The following is a 24,331-nucleotide window of genomic DNA, read 5'->3' on the forward strand; positions in this document are numbered from 1 at the left end:
GTCTGAAGAATGATACATTTATGATAGTAAGCACTTACACAAGGCAATGTTTTCGCTTCGGGGTTACGAGACGCTCAACAGACAGAGCCGCGAAGCCGAACAAAAGCAGAGGGGGGGGCGTCCCAATTAGCAGTTGGCAGTAGATTAACAGGGTAGTGATGTCAAAGCTGCTCCACAGTCGTGCACAGATAGTGGCTTCATTCAAGGCCACAGAATACCATTTGCATATCGATGAAATAGAGAAGATAAAGGGCCGATGTGTCTGACACACAGCTGTGATCTCCTCGTATGAAAGAAATATTATCCCCCAGCAGCCAGTGGGACCCCTCTCCACATCTGTCCGATGGCTATGTGACTGATTATTTTGGGCATTCCAATTCAGGATGCCCCCAGGAGGCAAGAGACCAACAGAGGCCTCTGTTTCCTTCAAGCATCGCCCCTCCCCTCCCCGCTCTTGTTTTTCACTTTGCTCTCCTATAGGGAAGGGGGCCCTCCGTCGAACTTAACAGACCGTTTACAAAAGATCATCTCAGAGACTTCAGTCATAAACTCCTCAATTAACAACACAGTCAATCTTCTATCTATCAGTGGGAGGGTGGGAGTTCACGCTTAAGGCGCTGGGTGCGCCGCTAGGCCTGGTTTCCATGGAATCATACCCAACGACTCGACGCCACTGAGGCATGCCATTCTTCTCCCCGCTGCTAAAATGTGCGGCTTATTCTGACTCAGGCTATTGTGGAGCGCACAAGTGGCTCTCTGAGGAGCAGGGGATGGAGAGAGAAAGGGTGGGGTCAAGGTTCAAACGAAAGGCTCCCATCGGGACTCCCTTTCTGTTATCAAATTTGTCGAGACACAAAAAGAGCAACAGTCTCATTCCCAAGGACATCTTGCGGGAGAGAAAGGGGGTTACAGGACGGCAGCCTTTGTGTCAGAGCTTCAGTTCTTCCAAAAGCTCAGCGGTCGAGCCTCTCAGTCTTCACTCTGCTCCTGCACCGATTGTAGTCCGCTCTGTGTCAGCAGCCAGCCTTTTCTTCAAGAAGTCCAACCACTGAAAAGCTCCAGAGTTCAGGTAAGTCTCTTTATTTTACCTCAGATTTTGATAAAGCAATAGAGATTTTTTTGTATTTTGCTTTGAATCATTTAACTTTATTAAAAGTCTGTTGTTTTCATTAGATACACTGTATTTTAGTGGCATACATGGTTACCGTAAAACAAAAGATCCCCGTCACTACTGTACGTTAGCAGTGAGTATTTACTGTGTGCACGAGTCATTAAAATCCCAAAACAGTTCAGCATGATGGCAATTTGTCGTCCGCTTTTAAGGCTTTGAAGGAATATCAAGCGCACTCACATCTGATCCAATAACCAAATTTCACATTTACTTTCTCCTGCTGGGGTTTCACTGAGACGACTTTTGACAATGGCAGCTGGTACACACTACAGCTGTCACAACAAATTGTCACTGACTAATCTCTGAAAAGGACCAACGCCAGCGTGCTCCGTCTCCCCGCTGCCAACAACTCTTCACATGTGAACGCCTGCGCAGATCTGCTTAGCCAGATCATTGTGATGAAGGCATATTTCAGGATTGCCTCTCTTTAGGATTATCCCTCTGGGATCCGTATTTATGGAAGCTTTTCCATTCAGCCGTGCCGCACCCGGTTTGTTATCCCTGCTGGGACTGTAACCCTTTTCTTCGGGGGGACTTGCGCTCCTGAATGCGCCGAGTCTGAGCCTTGGCTGAGAAATGCCCTTCGTTGTGGGTCTCACAGCTCCAGTAGGCGCAGCAGCGGAGCGCACACACTGAAAAGAGCCACACTGCTACATCTGGCTGGTTCCTAATGGGCCAGAAGTCTGGACAGAGAGCTGCTGAAATGGAGATTTAGGGATTTAGAGACAATCCCTTTCCCTTTTTGTTAAGGTGCCATTTAATCACATTTCACTGTTTGGGGAGCTGTTTTCATTGGGTATTTGGGAACCTCCCTTCAGCAATAGAAACATCTGGGGAATGACGAGTTCATCCCTGATACACATGTTGCTATATTTTTCTTCCTCCGCAAGTTTCAAAGTGAAGCCTTGTGTGAGATTAATTGCTGCCGTTCACCCTCCCCGCTGACATTTGTGTAGATGTTACAGGCGGAGATAAAAACTGAAGTAAAGAAGTGGACATGGGAGCTTGCCAGAGTTGCTGAAGGGATGGAGGAGTGGGAGGTCATTTTTAAGGTGTGTCCACATAGTTGACCAAGATTGGAAAAAACAAATGTGAAGGATTTTGTTAATTATCTTGGTTAACTTCACACTCAAAGTTCCAGGTTTCAAACGGTCACAGAGGAGGTGTGACTCAAATGTACAATGAGCAATATGCAGGTTAAAATATTTGATTTAAAGCAACCATCCTTCCACAGGAAATTATATTTTGCTGCTTAAAGAAAATCTTTTTACGTGGGTAGGGGTTTTTTTTTTTTTGGTTGGGTTGGGTTTTACAGGGATAGATGAGAACAGTGGACTCAAAATACTTTATTTGTCCCCTGGAGGCAATTTAAGGCACTTGGAGTAGTTTTACACAGCCACAAACAAGTCAGCACGTTAAGTACGTGAAGTGTTTGATATGAAGCTGAAGCCACCAGCCGCTTATCTTTCTCCATGAAGTTACATTTTGTTGCTTCAAAAAAAACCTTTTTCTTGGGTTTTATGTTTCACATAATGAAACTGTATAAATAGATGAAGAGTTTGACATTTTGGGAAAAACAAAAGTCCAGAACTGAAGAAGCCTCTTCGGTGCGAGGTGAAGTTCAAGAAACTGAAACAAGTCCAGTTGCCTGCGATATCTTGTACAGACATTCCCATGTTTACCTTGAGTAGCCTAGCTAAAGTTTCAGACGCTACCTCCTGTGAAGTGGCCCTGAGAGCTCCCCATTCAGCCAACATGAAAAGAGTTCTTGCTGTCCAATCAGACTTTGAGGCCAGATGAGCTGTAAAGGGAAGAAGAGTAGACTTCCTGAGTGTTAGGAGGAAGTCGAAACACTTGTCGCGGTCAGAATGAAGTAATTATCCGCCCTGGGGGCGTGTGCACACCGGCTGGACACAGGGATATCTATTGTTACCTTGTGAAGCTGGGCCACTGCAACCAAAACTCTTCCTGCTTATTGTCAGTGTGTGTGTGTGTGTGTGTGTGTGTGTGTGTGTGTGTGTGTGTGTGCAGAGTGGTGTGGCCCGGGGTTGGGCTGGTATGGTTTCCTGTCACTGAGGCAGTTTGCTGTCTGAATACTAACAATGAACTTCTTTAGAAATCAAAAACACTTGTGACTCAAAAAAATTCCGACCTGATATGTACCCTGCAAACATACTTACGTAACTTTGATAAAAATCAGGAGAAGTGTTTCTCGATATACCTGAAAATTGTATTTATGATACATTTATTACATATAATATAATAATATAATATTTTTTCTGTCTTCTTAGCCACCACAATGGAGTCTGTGACAACGGAGCTGTCCTCCCTGCTTACCAACCAGTCATCATCCAAGAGCTGTCCGGCAGTGGACACGACAGCGGAGAACACCCTGTTCGGATGCTTCTACATCCTGGTTTTCTTCCTGGCGCTGAACGGTAACAGCCTGGCTCTGTGGATCTTCTCCCACCAGCGTGGCTCTTCCTCTCCAGCGAACATCTTCTTGATCCACCTGGCTGTGGCGGACTTATCGTACGTGATCATCCTCCCGCTGAGGGCCACCTACCACCTCACTGGAGGCCACTGGCCCTTCGGCGAGGTGCCCTGCAGAGTGGCAGGCTTTTTGTTTTACGTCAACATGTACGCCAGCCTGTACTTCCTGGCGTGTGTGGCGGGGGATCGCTACCTGGCCGTGGTCCACGCCGTGAGGTCGCTGAAGATCCGCCGCGCTCGGTACGCTCACATCATCAGCTTCTCTCTGTGGGCCCTGGTTACCGTATCCATGGCACCACTGCTGGTCACCCACCAGACTGCAGAAGTGGACGGCGTCACGGTGTGTCTGCAGCTGTACAGAGAGAAGGCCTCACGCAATGCTCTGATCTCACTGGCTGTGGCCTTCACCCCACCTTTCCTCGCCACCCTGTCCTGCTATCTGCTCATCATTTACAGCCTGCATCGGGGCTCCAGGTTAGAGCCGGCCCTCAAGCTGAAGGCCCTGCGCACCATAGGTCTAGTCATGCTCATCTACGTCATCTGTTTCCTGCCTTATCACATGAGTAGGGCCACTTTCATCCTCGGCTACAACCACCCCGACGTCTCCTGCCAGACACGCAGAGGCCTGAGCTTGGCCAACCGCCTCACCTCCTCCCTCACCTGCCTGAACGGCGCCATGGACCCGCTCATCTACCTGTTTGGGGCGGAGAAGTTTCGTGGCACTCTGATGCGATTGTTTTGCAAAGATAGCACCGGGATGTCAGGAGCCACCAGCGGAGACTTAAAGGGGACACACGAGAGCTCTGTGAGCGCCAAGTCTGAGTTTTGAGGAGGATAAAACATGAACTGGATCTGAAGCACTGATTGATACGGATGCATTTAACAACACACACAAAAATTGATCGGACTATCAACCAACTGCCTTTGCCTGACTGAAGGTTTGAGCTCATTCCACAATGTGGTCGATGGCACTGTAGTCCCCCCTTATGTTGAATTTAAGGCCCAGTTTTAGTGTCCACTCTGCATATTATTCAGACACTAACCCCTAACCCATCCCTGTGTGAGTGCAGCAGGGTGTAAGGACTCCAAACACCATATCAGGATTGTGACAGCACTTTTGGAGCTCACACGACCTGGACAGGGGGCATCATGGGCAAAATGGTACTTATTTGGAGTAAAAGCACTGTCAACTTATGGAAAGCATGCATAAAGAGCTCAAAAAGTCAACCAGTGAACCCTGATAACTTCTGTGATCTCATTCTACTTACCATCTATTGACATCATCAGTCTTCATCTGCAGAAAATGTTTGTCCAAAAATGCTCAGAACATCAGACACGAGGCAGAAAATTGAAAAAAAGGAAAAAAAAGCGTATTAAATATGTTATATTAACTGCTTCTGCTTTTTTAGCAACAGCTGCTTTTACACATTTGTACGATCAATCATGCAAAAAGTGCCGTTATGTACAATAATTTTACCATTTTGTGATGTTCACGTTAGGAGGTGGTTGTAGTCTACGTGGTCTTAATGATGTGACAATGACATCAGGATAGTAAAATATGGATACTTTGTCTCACGTGACACCTTTCCAGCCGATCATGCTGGGTAAAGGCAACGATGATGAACGGGATTCACAAGTACGGCTGGAAGGTGCTTTTGTATGTTTCAGTAAGCCCATTTATTTATCTAATTACCTTAGCTTATGGCCTTAACTGTTGTGATGTATTGTCATTTAATGCTGTAACAGTACACTATCATCATCAACCTGCTTTACAAAAAAAATGGGATGTGGGTAGATTAGCTGGCGTCTTAAAAATCTGTTTAAAAAAGTGTTCTCGTGAATATGACTACAGTAATTTACCCCAAAATACAACCATTTGTTAGCTGTGGTGTGAAAGTTAAACATTTGCCATCTGGCAGTCCTGATTAGTGCATTGTGGGAGCCTCAATGAGAATCAAGCTGTAGATTTTATAAGCTTCATGCTGATGTGGGAAAATGATCTGTGTGTCAAACACCAAATAATCAATTATGTACATAGTCAACATTTAATGTATTTTTACTGTTTTGTATCTTATGCCAAATGTGATAAATACTCATTACTTAGCTTTTAATATCATTTTTTTTAATCTACGGTGTTTTTAGCAATGCTAGCAGCGTTGCTCTGGTTGCTCTCTTTGTAGCAGCATTCGTGTTCACCTCAGAAACCAATACCTGCTTTGTTTTTGGTGCTAATTAGCAAGTGTTAGCATGCGGACGCTTCGAGCTGTGAAGGTGAACGTGGTTAACAAACCTGTGCAACATCATGTGCATGTTAGTGTATTAGCCTTGAGTCTACTAGTTAGCCCTGGATATGACTGCGGTTTCCTCAAACCGAGAAAAGCAATATAACTCTGTGACGTCCTCACAATGTAAAGTCCGTGGGCAGAGAGGGAACTTCCTCATAACCAGGAAGTAAACATGGAAGCTATAAACTTTTTTGGCGCCATCTTTGCGTTCACTACCTAACTCTATTTCTATCTACTTGCTAAACATCAGCATGTTAGCATTTCTGTTGCGAACATGTTAGCATGCTAATGTTAGCATTCAGCTCAAAGGACCACTGTGCCGAAGTACAGCCTCGCAGAGCTGCAAGCACGACTGTAGTCTTGTTTTTAAAGTAAGATGTATTTTAAATGCACTTAAAACTGTATTTTCCATGACCTTTTTTGAATTGCTGGAAGACACCAGCACTGTGTTTACTTTGCTTGTGCTAGACAAATCTTCACTGTACATATATTCATCATTATTCAGCTCCCCAGCTATGCATTTATTGTTTCTATGATATTGCACTATTGCATGACAAAGTATTAATCCTCCTGTCTGCAAAGGAAGTGATGTTTGAGACAGAAAGACAAGATTCACGCTGATTAGTAAAATGTGAGTTAATGTTCGTTGTGACTTGGAGTTTTGAATAATAAACTTTTAATTGTTGTTAAAAAGTCACTCTGCAGAAGAAATGTTAAGTCTGTAAAAGAAACTTGATGGATGTTTCACTGTCTTACTTATATGTTAACATCTCACTCACATTTCATTCTTTTCCGTGTCAATAAAAAAAACCTGCTTTTTTAAAACACTGTTATATAAAAGGTGTCATTTCAATTGTCGTCACTTGAAAGCAAAAGTATGATTTTCCGCCCTTGGTGCATGAGATCATGTCTTGTCTGTACTGTCACTGCATGTCTGAGACGTTGCTCTTTGTGAAAGTGGGAAACCTATTTCAAGTGCAGGGCAGAAACCTCCGAGGTGGCAGTGACTTGTCACTGTGTACTTCTCGTTTTGTATCATGTGACCATGTTGTGGTTTGAGAGCAGCTTTTTTTCCTCCCCTTATTTTTGCAAGACTTCCTGTCCATCACATGAACACGGCAAGCCATGCTAAACTTGTATTTCCTGAATGTATACACTGCGTTTTAGAAAACACCTAGCTCTCGTGTTTCATATTAGACGATGAAACAGTTAGCAGTCAGACCCAAGATAGGTCACCCGGTGAACATGAGTGCTTCTTTTTTCTAGATCAAATGACAGAGATGATTTGAGCCTAACAGATGTATCCAGAAATCACAATGGGCTTTTTCTTCTTTTAACTTATTCACAAGCAAATTTATCAGTAAATTCTTTCACTGTAACAAGTAAAAATCATCATATCTTCTTTTGTTTGCTACTTCCCTTTTTCACTTCTTCATGTTTCTTTTACAAATGGCTTCACTTTTTTCTAGGCGTTTAACATTAACAAGCAGGTTTTATTGAAACTAAAGAGGGAATGTTGGTTAATCATTAAGGTGATGTGATAAAGATTTCTACTCAGCAAGCGAAAGTCTGTATTTCCATTTACAGCTCTGTGGATCTGTCATGTAACAGGCAGCGCAGAGGCATCAGGGCCCTCCTCTCTTCACAAATGAGGAAGTTCAGAGCAGAGGTAGTTGCAGCCTCTTTTTTTTTTTACAGCTTGTAACAAGGGGATGAACAAGTGAAAGAAAGGACTTAAAAGTACGCACCATGAAAAGATGAAAATAGCCAGAGAGAAAAACTGAATCTGCTTTGGTTTTGGTGGAATATCGTTTTGGGAGCAAAACTCTTGATTTGTTTCTTGGGTGAGAAACAGGATGCCAAGTTACCAACCTTGGTGTCATGGCAATATAACTCGATCCAAAGCTGAGGATCTACTTTCCAAAGCAGCCAGAGATGGAAGCTTCCTTATCCGGGCCAGTGAGTCCATACAGGGAGCGTATGCCCTCTGTGTTTTGTAAGTAGACGTTACTTGTTTCTGACTATTGCAGCGGCAGATTCATGAAGCGGACAATGATTGTTGTCTCTTGTTCAAAAAAACCTTGATAACATGCCAAATAAGCTGTGTATGCCAACTTAATAGAGGAAAAACTGACATGGCATGGGTGTTATAGTGAATATTTTAGTATTAGTCTTACGGGAAACAATTCTAAAGGTCATCATTTTTGGCATATTTAATGTAACAGCACTAAAAGTTAAAATTTCCCCTGCCTGCCATATATAATTTTTGCACATACGCATTGCAACGCAAGACTAGTTCCCCTTTATTTGCATACTGTGCTGCCACAGAGTGACACCCTTTGCCCTCTGCAACTCATATCATTTTTCAGAGGAAGCCTTAATTTAAAATGCTATCCAACCTGTTCTGATGGTACGCTGAACGCACTGAATACAGCAGCCTGCATGTTTCTTCACCCTTACATACTGTACGTGACATATTTCAGTGACGGACATGTGCATTCATTTATTTTAACCACAGATACCAGAACTGTGTGTACACATACAGGATCCTGCCAAATGAGGATAAGAAGCTCTCTGTCCAGGTGGGTCGACAGTTTGACACAAGCCTCCACTATTTTTGTCCAAAGTCAGATGAATTGTTCTGAATTAAGTATCTACAGCATTTGTGAAAGTAAATTGCTATTTCCCCTCACGTATGAACACTAACTGAAACTATTTTTAAGGTTGCACCTGCTTCGTTGCAACCAGAATTAAAACATGCCATATTTTTAGACATATAAGCAGCTTTGTAGCTTGTAACGACTTTTAACAATGTGGTTAGCGTAGCTGTACAGATGGCTGTGTCATTCAAACAAACACTTTGCTCCAAACTAATTGTATTCACATCATCCTCACCTGTAATTAGCAAATGCTAGCATGCTAACACTCTAAAATGGGGAACATTGTATATGCTTATCATCAGCATGTTAACATTGTTGTTTTGAGGATTTAAGCCTGTTGACATTAGCATTTAGCTCAAAGCACAGACCATCAGAAGTACAGCCTAGAATGGGGAACACTCTGAAATGGGGAACATTGTACATGCTTATCATCAGCATGTTAACATTGTTGTTTTGAGGGTTTAAGCCTGTTGATATTAGCATTTAGCTCAAAGCACAGACCATCAGAAATAAAGCCTAATGGAGCAGCTGGCATGGCTCTAGTCTTGTTCTTCCATCACACTTTCATCAAAATAGAGCTGAGACAGCTGTTCAATTAAATTTTTTCACTGAAATCTTGGAAGTCAGCTCCAGTCTGCTGTAAGAAGTCTCTAACATCACATGGGAAGTAAAACTGAAAGATTCAATGTCAACTGAGTTCAACATTTCAGTTCTGCTGAGGTCTGAGAAGACTGATGTGGCTGCTGTGATCTGCTCTGCAGGCATCTGAAGGAGTTCCTATCAGGTTCTTCTCTATGCTGCCTGAGCTGGTGGAGGCATATTACAGTCCAAACATGGGTCTGATCACACATCTGCAGTACCCTGTCCAACGAGAGGAGGAAGTAGACGAGGAGCCAGGTCGAACAACTTCACTTCAACTGAATAGTGGCCTTCATGTTAGATCCCTGCCAAAGACTTTAAAACTTAAACATCCTACACGTCTATTTGTCCTGCAGAATCCAATGATCTTCCACCGCAACTTCCACCCAGGAACTTCTCACCCAACGATTTGAAAGACAGTGACCAGAAGTCTCCTGAACTGGCCAGCAAGTCCTTAACAGACACCTACCTGATGAGACTACAGCATGTGGACATGTCCACGTATGGTCACATTTGTAAAAAATTGCGCTTATGTAGCACAGCAAGTTGTAACTGATAACTCATCATGCAATAATATGAATAATACATGGGAAGAATATATTGGGTACAATGCAATTATTCCCACGATCATGAGCAGTGTTTGACACATTGATGTGCTTGGTTTTAGCTAACTAGTAAGAGGATGATGTGATAACAGTGCTCTTGTGTCACATACTCACATACAGAGTATCTGAGGAGCATCAAGTGGCTATCCAGGAATACTTCAGAAACTCAATCGTCTTGGATGCTGAACAAGTACAGAATGGTTTCCATAACCTCCCCGGGCTCAAGAAGCTAACATTGACCATCTGCAAGAATCTAAACAGGTACACTAACGAGTCAACAGAGCAGCATATACTACAGTATCCAACAATCAGTTGACGTGAAGTGAATAATACTGATTATCTAGTTACCAATCATAGTCCTAATGGGATATCTTGGGTTCCCTGGACTCGACATGCACAACCCATTTAAACTCCATTGCAGAACAAATACACCCCCCTAATTGCGACGGTACTCCCTGATGACAGTGTCCCCCCCTAACAGGATAATGCGCCCTGTGACTCCTCAAAAACTGCTCTGGTATGTCCTGAGGAACGTGACAAAAAGCTCAAAGTATGGAACTGACCTCCACATTCCCCAGATCCCAATCTGATCCGTGCAACATGCCAAGTCCCCACTGTGGATCGGACTTGGCTCTGACCCATCAAGGAGTGGACACAGGACCGCTGGGGGAGTCCTCTAGTGTCTAGCACCATGGCGTTGGTGGTGGATCCCTTGACTCCTGGGGGTTGCGAGGTGGGCACTCTCTGACACGTCCCACAGATGCTCAATCAGATTGGGATCTGGGGAATTTGAAGGCCAGGTCGACCCCTTAAGCTCTTTGTCACATTCCCTGGGCCGAGGACCCAAGGTATCCCAGCAGAACCTTGACCAAGAAATAATCAAGTTTATCCACTACACCTGTCACTGGCTTTAATGTTTCCTGTAGGCTGATTTAATCATGTTCTGACTTTTTTGTGAGACAGTGAAATTTCCCGCGTCCTGCCAGCTCTGGAGATTTTCCACAGAACGCTGGACCAACAGCTCTCCCCGGGGATTGGGCAATTTCCAAAACGAGTGGGTGGCATCCTTGATCATTTGCAACATTATTAACTCACACATGCAGTAAGTCCTTATCATCGTGCATTATTTCCTTTATTTTCAGGTGTCTGCCGATTCGGGTCAATCTGTATCCTTTAGGCTTGAGCAACTGACAAAACTGCTCTACTCAATAGAAGATAAGGTAAAGTATAGTTTTACTGACTAACTGGGGATAATCTTGGTTTTTGACATATTAACTGATTAAGTGATGTCAGTTACAGACGACAATCGCACTTCTCTTTTTTTCAGGCTAAAAGTTCTTTGTTTGAGTCTGTTGGCTACGAAGGCGGTCACAGGAAATCGCTCATACCGCCTGTTACGTTTGAGGTGCTTCTTTAAATTACTTACTGTATTACAATGCATGAAAATGTGATGACTAGCGATGTCTGGAGGGTTTGAGGTTTCATTTAATCAGTTTCCTCTTTCAACTGCAGGTCAAGCAAGAATCTCTGGGGATATCCACAAAGATGTTTCTGAAAGTGGATGTTGAAAGTGGGAAGCTCTACTTTAAAAAGTCGAAGGATGGAACTGAAGACAAATACTTTGTACACAACAAAAGTAAGAAATTGCATCAATCTGTTACTTCATATCTTTGTATTTTCAGCCACGCTAGCGATGTGGCTCTGGTGACGCTCAGTCTTGTCAGTTGATCTATCCACCACTTTGGTCTGGTCTCAAATATCTAAACAACCATTGGCTGCCATGAAGTTTGGTTCATCGTTCATTAACGGTCCCCAGAGGATTCATTTACAAAGCACGGCAGGGCAGTGGTTAGCACCGGTGACTCACAGGAAGAAAGTGCTGGGTGTGAAACCCAGCTGGGGCTTTCACCCGCAATCAAGGACATTCATATGAGGTTAAACAGTCACCCTAAATTGCTTTCCTCAGATGAACTGGCAACTTGTCCACGGTGTACCCCACCGCTCGCCTAATGTTGACTGTGGCCCTGCAAAGGATAGCAGTTACAGACAATGGATGGTCTCCTGTAGCACACCATGAGGTTGACACTTCTGGTTTTTAGTGAAATGTTTTGACAACTATAACAATTTTTGCCTTAAAATTTGGTACAGACATTCATGTCTGCCTCAGGACTGGTACTTTGGTGATTCCCAATAACTTTTCTGATTCATCTAGAATGATCATCAGGTCATCTGGTCTTACTTTCTGATTGCAAACATGGTAAACATTATACCTGCTAAACATCTGGATGTTCATTGTCATTGTGAGCACGTTAGCATGAAGTTCAAAGTTCAGTGTGCTTTATAACAAAGCTGTAGATCCTTGTTGTGAGTCTTGTTTAACATTTGCTGTAAACCATCAACGCTGCTCATTTTAAAGAGACTAACGTGATTATTTTCCAGTCCTGCAGTTGGTGAAATCCCAGAAAATGCACGTCAAACTTGTCATCGTGCTGGAGACAGAGAAAGAGAAGATTTTGAAGAAAGAGTTTGCGTTTGATGATACAAAGGTAAATTAGCCCGATCCTGATTGATCCTAAGGCCCCTGAAGCAACATTTCATCAAGTCAATTATATTTAGGTAGCTTACTATTACAGATCATTGCCTCGAGGGGCAAATCATACAATAATCATCAATCATATGACACTTTCTACGCTGCCCTAAAAATCCCCTTGATGGAGAAATATATTAGCATGAATGTCATTAGCATCAAACCCGGCACTGTCATCACATTTTGATTTAAATGCTGCTAAATTCTGATTGGGGAGTGTGTGTCATCACCTTTTTCCAACCATTGGGAGGACCACATACAGAAATTTCATGTGTTCATGTAGGAGTTAGAGGTGTGAGAAGATATGTTTTCAGGGGCTCTAGGTTTTCAGTCACACGTAATTCATGAGCTATAATGTTTAAATGCCTTCGTTATGACAACTTTTTTGTAATGTCTCACCAGAAAAGGGAGGGGTTTTGCCAACTACTTCAACAAATGAAGAACAAACACAGTGAAAAGCCTGAACCAGACATGATCACAGTGTTTGTTGGCACCTGGAACATGGGTAACAACGTTAACGTCTGACGTGTTTGAATGAATTTAAATCCCGGATTGATAATGTAACAACACAGTCAAATATTCTTGATAAACCTGCAGGAAACGCCGGTCCTCCCCACAACATCAGCTCCTGGTTTCAGTGTAAGGGCCAGGGGAAGACACAAGACGACACCGCCGATCACATCCCGCATGATTTTTATGTCATTGGGACTCAAGAGGATCCTTTGGGCGAGAAGGAGTGGGCAGACACGGTGAAAGGTGTCCTGAGGAACATCACAAACATCAGCTTTAAACAAGTGAGTGACTGTGACAAAGTAATAAAGTTAAAAACTGAATGCAGGTGAGGAGCAGAAATGCATCGTAACATCTTCTAACGTCCAGGTGGCGATCCACACTCTGTGGAACATTCGGATCATCGTCCTCGTCAAGCCTGAGCACGAAAACAGGATCTCGCACGTCTTTTCAGACAGCGTGAAGACGGGGATCGCCAACACTCTCGGTGAGCAGTTCCACTTCTCCACAAGCCGTTTAGTGACCTGTCATAACGGTTCGTTGAATTACCCATCAGTGCTCACTGTGATGTTTAAATGTAGGAAACAAGGGAGCAGTGGGCGTGTCCTTCATGTTCAACGGTACATCTTTTGGCTTTGTCAACAGTCACCTGACCTCCGGAAGCGAGAAGAAGCTCAGGTGAGCAAACATGTTACTTAAGACAAATTTAAATTCAATAGTAAAATTATAAATGTCAAAACAAGAAACATTCGTATAAAGACGTCGATAATGTTACAAAAGTAGAAACATGGTGTCTGTGAACATCCCAGTAGCAAACACTAGCTAACTTTGTTACCATTAGCTCAGTTTGTGAGGTTAAATGATATAGCTACAAATTACAGCCATGCTACAGCCGCATGCAGTGCAGCATATGGGTGTTTAGCTTAGCATGCACTGGCTAGTGTAGTTTTATGACAGAAGTTAGCTTCAGAAGGGTAGCTAACTGAACAGCTTAGTGCTCAGTGTTTAACCGCCACTGTTTGTCTTAAGCTAGCTAGCAGTTAGCATCACAGACATTGAACTTTTGCTTTTAACCAGCTGACAAGACCATGAGCGGGAACATTACTAGGAAATGTTGATAACTTTAGCTTTAGCTCAACAAAATTACTATTACTTAGCAACTGAAACTCTTAGCTGTCGGCTTACGTGGAGGCTAACGTAGGTGTATGAACAGTTTATTTGTTTCCCCATGGTCATATCACAGTTATTAATCTTACATAGACACAATAGAAACATAAACTCAGTGCTACGCGTCCTGCAAACAGCTTTGTGCAACACAATCTTTCTTTTACTTACTCATACCGCTTTTGTCCACAGGGGCCGCCAAAATCAACAAAAAACATAAATGTTTCTTGTAGCTGATTTCAGCAACAATATCTTTTTTTTCATGTATTTGGTTATGTTTTTGACTTTTAGGAGCGTTTGTCAGATTTGGGGCACCGTACCTCCACCTCTGCGTGACTTTGACAGAATAATTAAATCTGTATCTCAGTTTACAGTTAGTCTTCCAAGAATAGCTAAAGATCAGTCCAAGATAAGGCAGCATGAGCTCTTTCCAGTGAATATGTCGATACAGAAATGACTACCAGAAAAACGAAATTACATTTTAAGTGGTGTTAGCGTGCACACACAGACACGCACACTTATGTTCACCATTTCTATCGTCATGAAAATTATTATTCATGATAATGAATTATCATTATTTGTTACATTTATATAGATGTTTATATAAATGCAGGAAAAAGTGTTTTATTTTGTTTCTTATTTTATTATCTATTTTTTTTTTGTTGAACCTCTTCATCAACGACCCCAATTCTGAAACCATACCTACGTGCTTAGATATAAAATACAAGGATAATGTGTTGCATTATTTTTTAATTTTTTTAAATTAATAAATATATACAAATATGTTGTAATTTCTGAACTCATTCGATGTTTTTGCAGACGCAATCAAAACTACATCAACATCCTGCGATTTCTGAACCTCGGAGATAAGAAGCTCAATCCATTTGACATCACACATCGCTTCACTCACCTCTTCTGGCTCGGTGACTTGAACTACCGTGTTGAATTCCTGTCTACAGTAAGTTGTAAAGCATGCAGCTGAGAAACACATAATGCTGTGTGACAGTCTGCATATCTGGCACCAAATGATTTACTGATGTAACACTTTAATTGCGCTTCTGTTGTTATCAATCTTCACAATAATCTTGTCTTGTCAGAGCTGAAGAGCTGCATGCTGATTGTCAGGTGTCTCAGCTCTCAGCTGCTTTTTTACGCAGGAAAAGTCACTACCCTGCACTGTTTCCCTTCACAGGAAGCTGAGTATATTGTGACAAAGATCAAACAGCAGCAGTACCAGGAACTTCTCAGCAAAGACCAGCTGAGCATGGAGAGGAATGATGGGAAGGTCTTCTTGCATTTCGGTGAGCGCATGGAAAATATTCACACAGCAAAGTGTGAAAACTTAGCTCATGCTGTCTGTGATTTTCTGTATCAACTCTGCTTGATGCATTTACTTATTGTCAGCATGTATTCTTAAACTTTATTTTGATTGTAGATGAAGAGGAAATCACGTTTGCACCCACATATCGCTTCGAAAGAGACACGCGAGAGAAGTATGCCTACACAAAGGCCAAAGCCACCGGGGTAAGCTCACGTTCAGTCAGATGTCTTTTCCCTGTATGGCTCCTGTCAGTCACCATGGTGCAACAAAACAAAGCGACGACTGCTTTGAACACAAATGTGATTTGACACAGAAAGTGTTATTTGCTTTCAGGTATCTGGCTGGAAAAGTCTGGCTCATACAGCATGCTGTATCTATAAATCACTTTATTTTACTTACGTGCGTGTGCTGAATTTACCTCAACAGACAAAATACAATTTGCCCTCATGGTGTGATCGAGTCCTGAGGAAGTCATACCCTCTGGTTCATGTTGGCTGCCAAGCATATGGTGAGTAATTCCCCTTCAACATGCAGATTTCTTAATGTGGCAAGAATTAAACAGAAACAAGAGACCTGCTAAACATGCAAAAACTAGAGCTACACTCATAAATGAGCCAGGCCGAAGTGTTGTCTCTCTGTATTTTGTTACACTGTCGGTTATGTAGTAGGTTTTTAAAAAAAGGAAGAAGTATACGTGGAATAAAAAAGGCGATATCTCTGGTTCTGCTGTACCGATCTTTATCATTTGTTTTCAAACTGTCCATAATGACTCCAACAGTTTTTAGTTTTTGTGACTCCCCGAGACCTGAAAACACACTTTAATGTGCAAAATTGGTTGAGTTACCCTTTTAATGTAAATGCAATGCAAAATTGCTGGAGTGCTCCTTTAATGATTTTTTAGAAGACGGATTAACTCAGCTGAACTTTCCTCCTGGCAGGGTGCACTAATGACATCATGACAAGTGACCACTCGCCGGTATTTGCCTCATTTGAAGTTGGAGTAGCCTCGCAGTTCGTCTCTAAGCAAGGTATGATCATCTACGTCTCATTGGAGATTATTTAATGTTATTGGCTCCGAAATTGTAGTTTGACATGTAATGTCTTTGTTTCAGATCTGAACAGTGCACCCCAAGGTGGGATACAGATCATGAACTGTGTGGCCACCTTGTTGACAAAATCCAAGACCAAGTTCTTCATTGAATACCACTCAAGCTGCTTGGAGAGTATGTTTTCGTCTGCATGGTCGACCAGATCACACTGGATTCTGCTGTAATCTGCTTTAAAATGGGCTGAGATGATACAAATATTCTTCTCAATGTCTACAGAAACAGTCAAGACTACAGAGGGAGAGAACAGTGAGCACTCAGACGGGTCCATAAAAGTTCGGTTTGGAAACCAAGTTGAGGTAAAATTTAAAAAGACGTAGGAGTTGTAGTGTGGAACGTGACGTGTTTGCAAGCAATCCTCATTTGTTGTCTTCTCTTTCTGTTCAAGCTCACCCCTATCATCTCTGACCCCGAGTACCTTTTGGACCAGCACATCCTCATCTGTGTGAAGTCGACAGACGCTGACGAGTCCTACGGTATTGAACTTACATACAACCTACAGTTCATAATGCATAAACCTTACCCTGAGCAGGACTTACATTTTTTTTGTTGTCTTATTCCTGAAGGAGAGGGTTGTGTTGCCCTGCGAGCCGCCCAGATCTGCTACACAGAGTTTCAGATCACGCTGACTCACCACGGAGAGAAGACAGGCACACTGACAGGTGGCATCCAGTTACAAACCACTGAGGTCAAACCCACCGAGAAGTTATACGGTGAGTCAGGAAGTCAGCGCAGGACTTACTTATTAAAGGTGGAATATGTAAGCTTTGGCCAGAATTTTGATTTAAAAAATGAGTGAACATTATCAACAAAATGTGAAAAAACAGTGACATTATGTCACAGTCATCTGGTAAACAAATCCTCAATTGATGTCCGACTCCCTCCCTCCCTAAACAGAGTCATTGTAAATCGCCTCCATACTGTATCCCCTGTAGAGAATAGTGAGCAGCGCTTGGTCGTTACTCTGGTGATATGCAGCCCCCTCATTGTTTGCAGTGACCTTCGGCAGGTGGCCAATCTTTACATATTGCATCTTTAAAGACTTTTTTTTTTTTTTGCTCTGCTTTCAGATTTCATCAAAGTTGAAAGGGATGACACCGTCACCTCAAAAGGGAAAGGCAATGACCTCAACAAGTAAGATATTCCTTTTTTTCTTCAAAATATTTCAAACACAATGCCTGGCTGTGATATTTATATCGTCTGACTGTGATATTTTCTGTTTGACAGGTTTTCCGTCACCCAAGCGCATGATATTTCTAACCCCAACTACATGGGAATGTCATTCCAAAGGGACGTGATAGATAAAGGTTGGAGTTACAGCATGCCACCAAAGAGTCTTCCACTTGTCGTGCAAGGGTGTAAAGACACCAAGAAAGGTGGTTATGATGTGGGCACACGCAGTCCCACGGTAAAACCTTCAAATCCTATGTAAGTGCCTGTTTCTCATGTGTTCTTGTTCAATCTCAGGATTCAGTAGAAAGTGAAACAGAAACTTTACTGACTGATCCCTTGTTTCCCAGGGGCGGGGGCGAAGGTGAGAAGGTGTCAGAGATGTTTGACAATCCGTTATACGGTTCAATGGGAAAAGGACACAGCCGGTGCAAGGACCAAGACCATCAGCTGAGAGACCACCTCACATCTCTAGATCAGAACCTTTCAAGCTTCAAAGCAGCAGACGCAGAAGCCGAACGCCCTCCGGTTCCCACCCCACGCAACCGCTCCTTCACCTACTCTGAGACCAAACCTCAGCCTCCAGCACCTATCACCACGCATCCGTCAATGTACAAGAAACCAGTGGTACCCTCGCACTCGGAAGGCGGGGGGTCAAACATGCCCCGGCCTCCTTTACCTTCCAAGTACCGGGCTGAGCCCCCGATCACCAAAGCCAGAGACTACAGAGACAGCTCCGAACTCCCCATCAAACAGAGACTGCCTGCAAGACCTGGCCAGCCTCTGCCCCACCAGAGACAGTAAGGAAAAACTCAGTGTAACAATAAAGTTCTGCTGCAGATTGTAATATATATGATGATAACAACTCTTTGTCTTACTTCAGCGCCTCCTGATGTTCCCAAGATGGGCCGTTGTGTGAAGTGAGACCAGGCTGCGGCGATGGTCAACACGGACTGTACAGCTTTCCTGCAGCATTGCATTTTTTTTTAAACATAAAACACAAACAGGCTTCAGTCACTCCCCCGAAAAATGTATCACATAAGAGTGACTATTCATCAGTAATGAACGAAATAGTGCAAGATTTTAGGGAATGTGCCTGTCCAGGAGACTGATGCTACTCTCATGTATGCTAGATATGATGCTACAGCCAGTTACCTTAGCGTCAAGACTGGAAAAAAAGGTAAACAGCTAGCCTGGCTCTGTCTAAAGGGAAGGAAAACCAGGCAACAAGCACCTCTAAAGCGTTTTCTGTTTGTAGTCTAAATGCTAAGCTAGGCTAACTGTGCTGTAGCTTCATATTTCATCAAATTTGCAGCAAGAAAGCAAAAAAAATCATCGTCCCCAAAAATGTCAAACTTCTTAAATCCTTTGAGACACATCTTCAGACTTTATTTCTGCTAAGCTCGCATTAAAACGTGAATTAAACTCTGCTTATAAATAACTCTGTCACAGTTCATGTAGAGTTTTACACTATAGCCAGTAGCTAATGAATGTTTACCGCACAGTATTATCTTAAACAGACATTGACATGTTTGCCTTGAAGACATATAATAAATGCTCTATTACATTCAAATATCAGCTACGGTAGACGTCGTTGTTGTTTTTTTCCTCACAACTTCATGTCTCAATTCTCGCCTGTGAAACTTTGAATAAATACCTCTTTATGTCTCCATGAGTGCTGCAATACTCAAGTCATTTAACTCCCCCTGCTGTTGCCTCAAATAACTGCGTGCAGAGTGAGACTGCAGACACATTTAAAATCAAAGAGGACATTGTAGTGTGAGAAAATATCTTGTCATCAACTCCTACAAGTTATTTTGTACCATCAGATGTGAGTGACTACTCCTACAATTTTGAGGTTGTATTTTGTTTCTTGAGTATTGCAATTATCTGCTACATTTTGGGGGGAAGTATTGTACTTTCACTCCACTGCATTTGATAACTGTAGTAACTAGTTACTTTACAGATTGAATGCTGCATCAGAGCCAAAGTAGCACATTTTTACATTTATTTGATTGGAAATCAGGTTCACAAAACACTGATTCCAGTAATCAGAAAAATGCTGAATATCAGATCGGCCAGAATGAATTAGTTGACCCATAGTAGGCTAACATGTGTAGAATATACTTTTACTTGTACTTTTGATATTAGGGTATGTTTAATATCCAGAGTGGAATGTAACAAATATTGAGTATTATTCATTTTCCACTCTACTACATTTTTAATTTTAATTAATTGACAACTTTAGTTACTAGTTGCTTTGCAGATTGCATGCTACAGCAGGGCCAAAAAAGTGGATTTTTAAACTAATTTATTAAATCAGCAAAATGATTTCTAAAAAAATAAAATCACAAAAATGCTGAATATCACATCTAATAATCGGCATTATCAATCATCTTTTGACCAGTAATGTACAGTAATGAAGTTATACATGTATGTGTAATTTACTTTTACTTTGTAATTTATTGCCAGAAAATTACTTTTGATACTTCAATACGTTTACTGATTGTGGGTACTTTTCACAACACTGATAATATCAGATTATAAGACTTTTAGAGTAATATTTCAACACGGTATCTTTACTTTTACTCATGTAGGACTTTTGGGTACTTTTTGCAGGTTTAGTGAATCCTGAAGTGTGCAAAAGACTTTCGTCGTGTAAGTCGTGTATTCAATCACACCAGACCAACAGATGAACATCGACAGAGCCATGACAAACTATCCTGCAGCTCCACGTGTTGTCCCGCTCGTAAACATTGTGCGCCCCTCTGGCTCCCCCATGTGGAGCGGGTCTGTAACTGCACCCTGGTGCCGGACCGTCGCATCAATATGACGCAGCGTGACGGGTCATCAACAGCAGACGCGCTACCACAAGACAGCAGCAGCAGCAGCAGCAATAATGGTGAGAAAGCAGCTTGAATGTTTGAATTTGTTTCGCAGTTCACATCAAAAATGTCTCATGTGACGATTCGCTGAGGCGTTCAATGACCCGCAGCTCACCGTGTCGCTTTACGTGGTTGAAGTTGGCTAACTATGTACAGCCTGTGCCGTGCTCGTAATGTTAGCATGATGCTAACATTAGCGTTATCGTGTCGTTGTGTTTTTCAGCTTTTCTACTCGTTTTTCAAGTCGCTGGTGGGGAAAGATGTGGTGGTGGAGCTCAAGAACGACTTGAGGTAAGTTTTATTCGGCTAAGCTGAATACATTTGTAATATTATCGGGTTTAGCCTCCGTTAAAGTTAAGCTGGTTATAATAGCGGTGCAGGGGGATGTGAATGATGGAGGCTCAAATGCAACAACTGTAAACACGCTGTCTTGTTGTATAAGTGCCACAGCAGTACATAGTATCAGAAACAGCTTACAAGTAACTTCCTTTGCTTACTTTGTTGTTTTTGAAGTAAGGATCTGTCCATAAATGTCAATAATAGATTTTATTCCAATCTGTTTTTTTTCCAGCATCTGCGGGACGCTTCATTCTGTGGACCAGGTTGGAAATTATTTATTTTCCTTATTATGAAACAAAACCATTCAGATTTTTAATTGTTCAATCCAACTGCCCAGTTTTCTTCTCATCTTTTAATGTCACCTTTCTCTGCTTGTGTGTTTCAGTACCTGAACATAAAGCTCACAGACATCAGTGTCACAGATCCAGAGAAGTATCCACACATGGTAGGTTTCATCATCTGGCACCTTCTCTGTCAAGATATCTAAAAAGTTCACCATGAAAAGAAAATTCGGGGGTTTTCTGCTCGGTCCGATTCTGATGGAAAGTTGGGTGAAGTTTTGAAGCCCACAAAACATTTCTGGAGCTTCACAGCAAAACGGCGTCGCAGCGTTCTCCTAAACGACTGAAGTAGATGAGGACTTGTTTTAAAATGTAAATCAACAACTGGAAAACAAAACATAAAATGTCTCCATACAGCTTGTCCAACTTTATCCAAGTCTCCAGAAGCCCAAAGATCCCATATTGATTTGGTTATTTACACCCTCGATGTACAGTTGCTTAGTGAAGGGCTTAATGAAAGGCCTAAATAATGTGTTTGGGATCTCGAGGCTTCACAAGACTTGTATTAAACAGCAGAGCTCTATGGAGTCTTTTCTTTCTTTTTTTCAGTTGATTTATTTATGTTTTAAAATAAGTCTCCATCTACTTCAGTTGTTTAGAAGATCTCTGCAATGCTGTGAAGCTCCGGAAATGTTTTGTGGACTATGAAACTTAACCTGACTTTACATCAGCATGGGGTTGAATAGATAACGACCGATGTTTCATTTTTGGTTGACGTTATCCTTTAACTTAAGTTTAATGTTCTCTTTGGGATTTCTGGATAGTCTGGGTCTTTCTTAACGGCTCAAAGACGAGCTTAATGTGTATCTTTCATATTAAGGCTGTAAATGTTTAAGGTTGAACTCATTTGAACTACTTTATATAATGCTGGAAGTTTAACAATGTTTCATTACCTTGATACCTCATGAGTTTTCGGAGAATTGCTTACAAACGTGATTGTGAAGTGATGACGTTTCAGGATTCTGAAGTCATTTTTACTCCTGTTTGTGGGCTCAGAGACCCCAGTTTTGAAACTCTGGTGAAGTCAAACGAATTTCTCGAAACCCAATGTTTCTCCACGTGTGTGCAATGAGTTCCCACAGAGCTACATGTGAGAATTCAAGGACAACTAACAGAGTGTCGGATGCAGATACGTCCGTCCTTCACCTATGAAAGATATTATCCATACAAAAGGAATATTTTACCTGATACAAAGGCACTACATTATGCATAGCATAGAGCACACAGGACATGAAATATTCATTATATATGAATTGTTATGATTATTTATATTATTTGGTGTCATTGCAATACTTGTCGCACCTTTATCAAAGGGTTTCTTTCCCAGTAAAATATTAAATTATATAAATGTTTATGTTTTTAATGAGGTCAGACGAAGAAAAGAATGTGATTTTACAATTCTTTTTATCAATATTATACCCCTGAATGGGAAAGTAAACCCAACTTCAACAAAACACTCATGAACACATGAAAATTGTGTTCAATCATTCATCAATAATTTCAGTTGCATGAATTGAGACACGTTATGAGATGTACCAAAGATTTTCCATAGCTTAAAGCTGATTTACAGCATCTCCAAGACTTTGATAGATTTTGATCTTCACACTGTGCATTGTCTTGTTTTAATCTGCTCCAGCTGTCTGTGAAAAACTGTTTCATCCGTGGATCTGTGGTCCGGTACGTTCAGCTACCTGCAGATGAAGTTGACACGCAGCTGCTGCAAGACGCTGCACGGAAAGAAGCGATGCAGCAGAAGCAGTGATCGACCTGCAGGGTGGGGTTTATCTAGTCCGGGGGGCGGCGGGGAGGGATTTTTGTGACGGTAAATAATGAATAGTTTGAGTTCCGATCTAAGTTCATTTATAGATGATACATTTTGTGCAGCTCCTGTAATTAAACAGTGTTGCTCATTTTCCTGTACTGACAGAGAATTTAATTGCATTCCTGACATTGGTGATCAATAATTTGAGTTATTAGTTATTGGAAATGGTCTTCACCTCTCAGGCCGTGTAGAAGGCTTCGTTTGATACTGTCATTTGTTTAAAAGAAATCGAACTGAATACAATTTGGAGCCCAGTAGAGGTAAAGATCTGAAGTGTTTTTGTTGCATAATACAAGCACTGTTGCTTATCTTTAAAAAAAAAAAAAATACAACTTTGGATTTTTTTTTATGCCACTTCAAAATAAAATGCTATTTTATTTATGTTTTGATGATGTTATTGTCATTTAGTCTTGTTTTGTTTGTTGAAAGTGTTTCACTTGTTAAAGATTTTAGTCTTTGGCCTTCATTGAATTATCTTGGAAGACAGATATTTTGTGACTGTTTTCATAAATAAAAATAAAAATCCCATGGCCTCATTGTGCTGGTCTCCAGATCAGAATACTGAGATAATAGTCAAAAGTCATGACAGTGTGTCATAAAAACACACACCATAAAATGTCTTCTTGATGTGCTGTAGAAGTTTCAACTATAGTTTAAACAGGGTGTCTGCAGGTCATTAAAAAGTCTGATGTGTTAAACTGAATACTCGATATTTGGCCTTAAAAGCCATTGGTCTTCAATCTGAATTTGTGAGGTTTTAACTTCCACAAACATTTTATCTGACTTTATTGATTAATCTCAACATTTCTTTATGTTGAAATCTGTCAGGCTCCTCTGCGTGAAAGTTCACATTTCTGATGTTAGAAAACTTTAAAGCAGCTCTATGTAAAAAAAATTCTAGCAATTCACTTCTATCAGTCACATTTTTATAAGCGGATTGTAACGTGACATGAAAAGTGAGACCTTCCCCGTCTCTCGGCTGCCTTGAAGAGCCTGTGGACGACCTGTTCCAAAGGATGTGACTTTATTCACATTCTCAAACACCTCGTCTTCGTGCCTCTCTGTGCTCCACTAACAGAGAGCAACAATAGATAATGATAGTTTAGAAATGGAGTCCATTAACGTAAACTAACGACCGGCTTCCAGCACAAAAAAGTTCTACATAGGTCCTTTAATCCTGCCTGTATTTATACCTAATACATCCTCTTCCCTGTTTAAAATGTGTGACTTATC

General features: G+C 41.7%; 3 protein-coding genes across 3 annotated transcripts; all 3 read left to right on the plus strand.

Annotated features, from left to right (window-relative positions):
• Nucleotides 1-602: 602 nt before the first annotated feature.
• Nucleotides 603-6,774, plus strand: gpr17 (G protein-coupled receptor 17). The gene is made up of 2 exons (XM_084355429.1): nt 603-1,069; nt 3,463-6,774. Exon 2 carries the CDS (start codon nt 3,471-3,473, stop codon nt 4,491-4,493), a length of 1,023 nt encoding a protein of 340 aa, XP_084211555.1. The 5' UTR covers nt 603-1,069; nt 3,463-3,470; the 3' UTR covers nt 4,494-6,774.
• An 879-nt stretch (nt 6,775-7,653) lies between these two features.
• On the plus strand, nt 7,654-19,289 carry inpp5d (inositol polyphosphate-5-phosphatase D). The gene is made up of 27 exons (XM_084355617.1): nt 7,654-7,945; nt 8,468-8,531; nt 9,371-9,506; nt 9,605-9,749; nt 9,974-10,114; nt 10,817-10,907; nt 10,996-11,073; nt 11,181-11,258; nt 11,366-11,489; nt 12,293-12,399; nt 12,843-12,945; nt 13,038-13,234; nt 13,320-13,437; nt 13,532-13,628; nt 14,934-15,072; nt 15,307-15,415; nt 15,550-15,638; nt 15,862-15,943; nt 16,374-16,463; nt 16,548-16,658; nt 16,761-16,840; nt 16,930-17,017; nt 17,108-17,254; nt 17,612-17,675; nt 17,769-17,969; nt 18,062-18,511; nt 18,595-19,289. The coding sequence occupies exons 1-27, from the start codon at nt 7,806-7,808 to the stop codon at nt 18,602-18,604; spliced, it is 3,279 nt and encodes a 1,092-aa protein (XP_084211743.1). The 5' UTR covers nt 7,654-7,805; the 3' UTR covers nt 18,605-19,289.
• Nucleotides 19,290-20,510: 1,221 nt separating this feature from the next.
• smx5 lies at nt 20,511-23,635 on the plus strand. The gene is made up of 5 exons (XM_084354325.1): nt 20,511-20,613; nt 20,820-20,887; nt 21,168-21,198; nt 21,321-21,380; nt 22,913-23,635. The coding sequence occupies exons 1-5, from the start codon at nt 20,611-20,613 to the stop codon at nt 23,036-23,038; spliced, it is 288 nt and encodes a 95-aa protein (XP_084210451.1). The 5' UTR covers nt 20,511-20,610; the 3' UTR covers nt 23,039-23,635.
• Nucleotides 23,636-24,331: the final 696 nt, after the last annotated feature.

The sequence above is a fragment of the Pagrus pagrus genome (genome assembly GCF_965226575.1).
Source record: "Pagrus pagrus genome assembly, chromosome: 6".
Taxonomy (NCBI): domain Eukaryota; kingdom Metazoa; phylum Chordata; class Actinopteri; order Spariformes; family Sparidae; genus Pagrus; species Pagrus pagrus.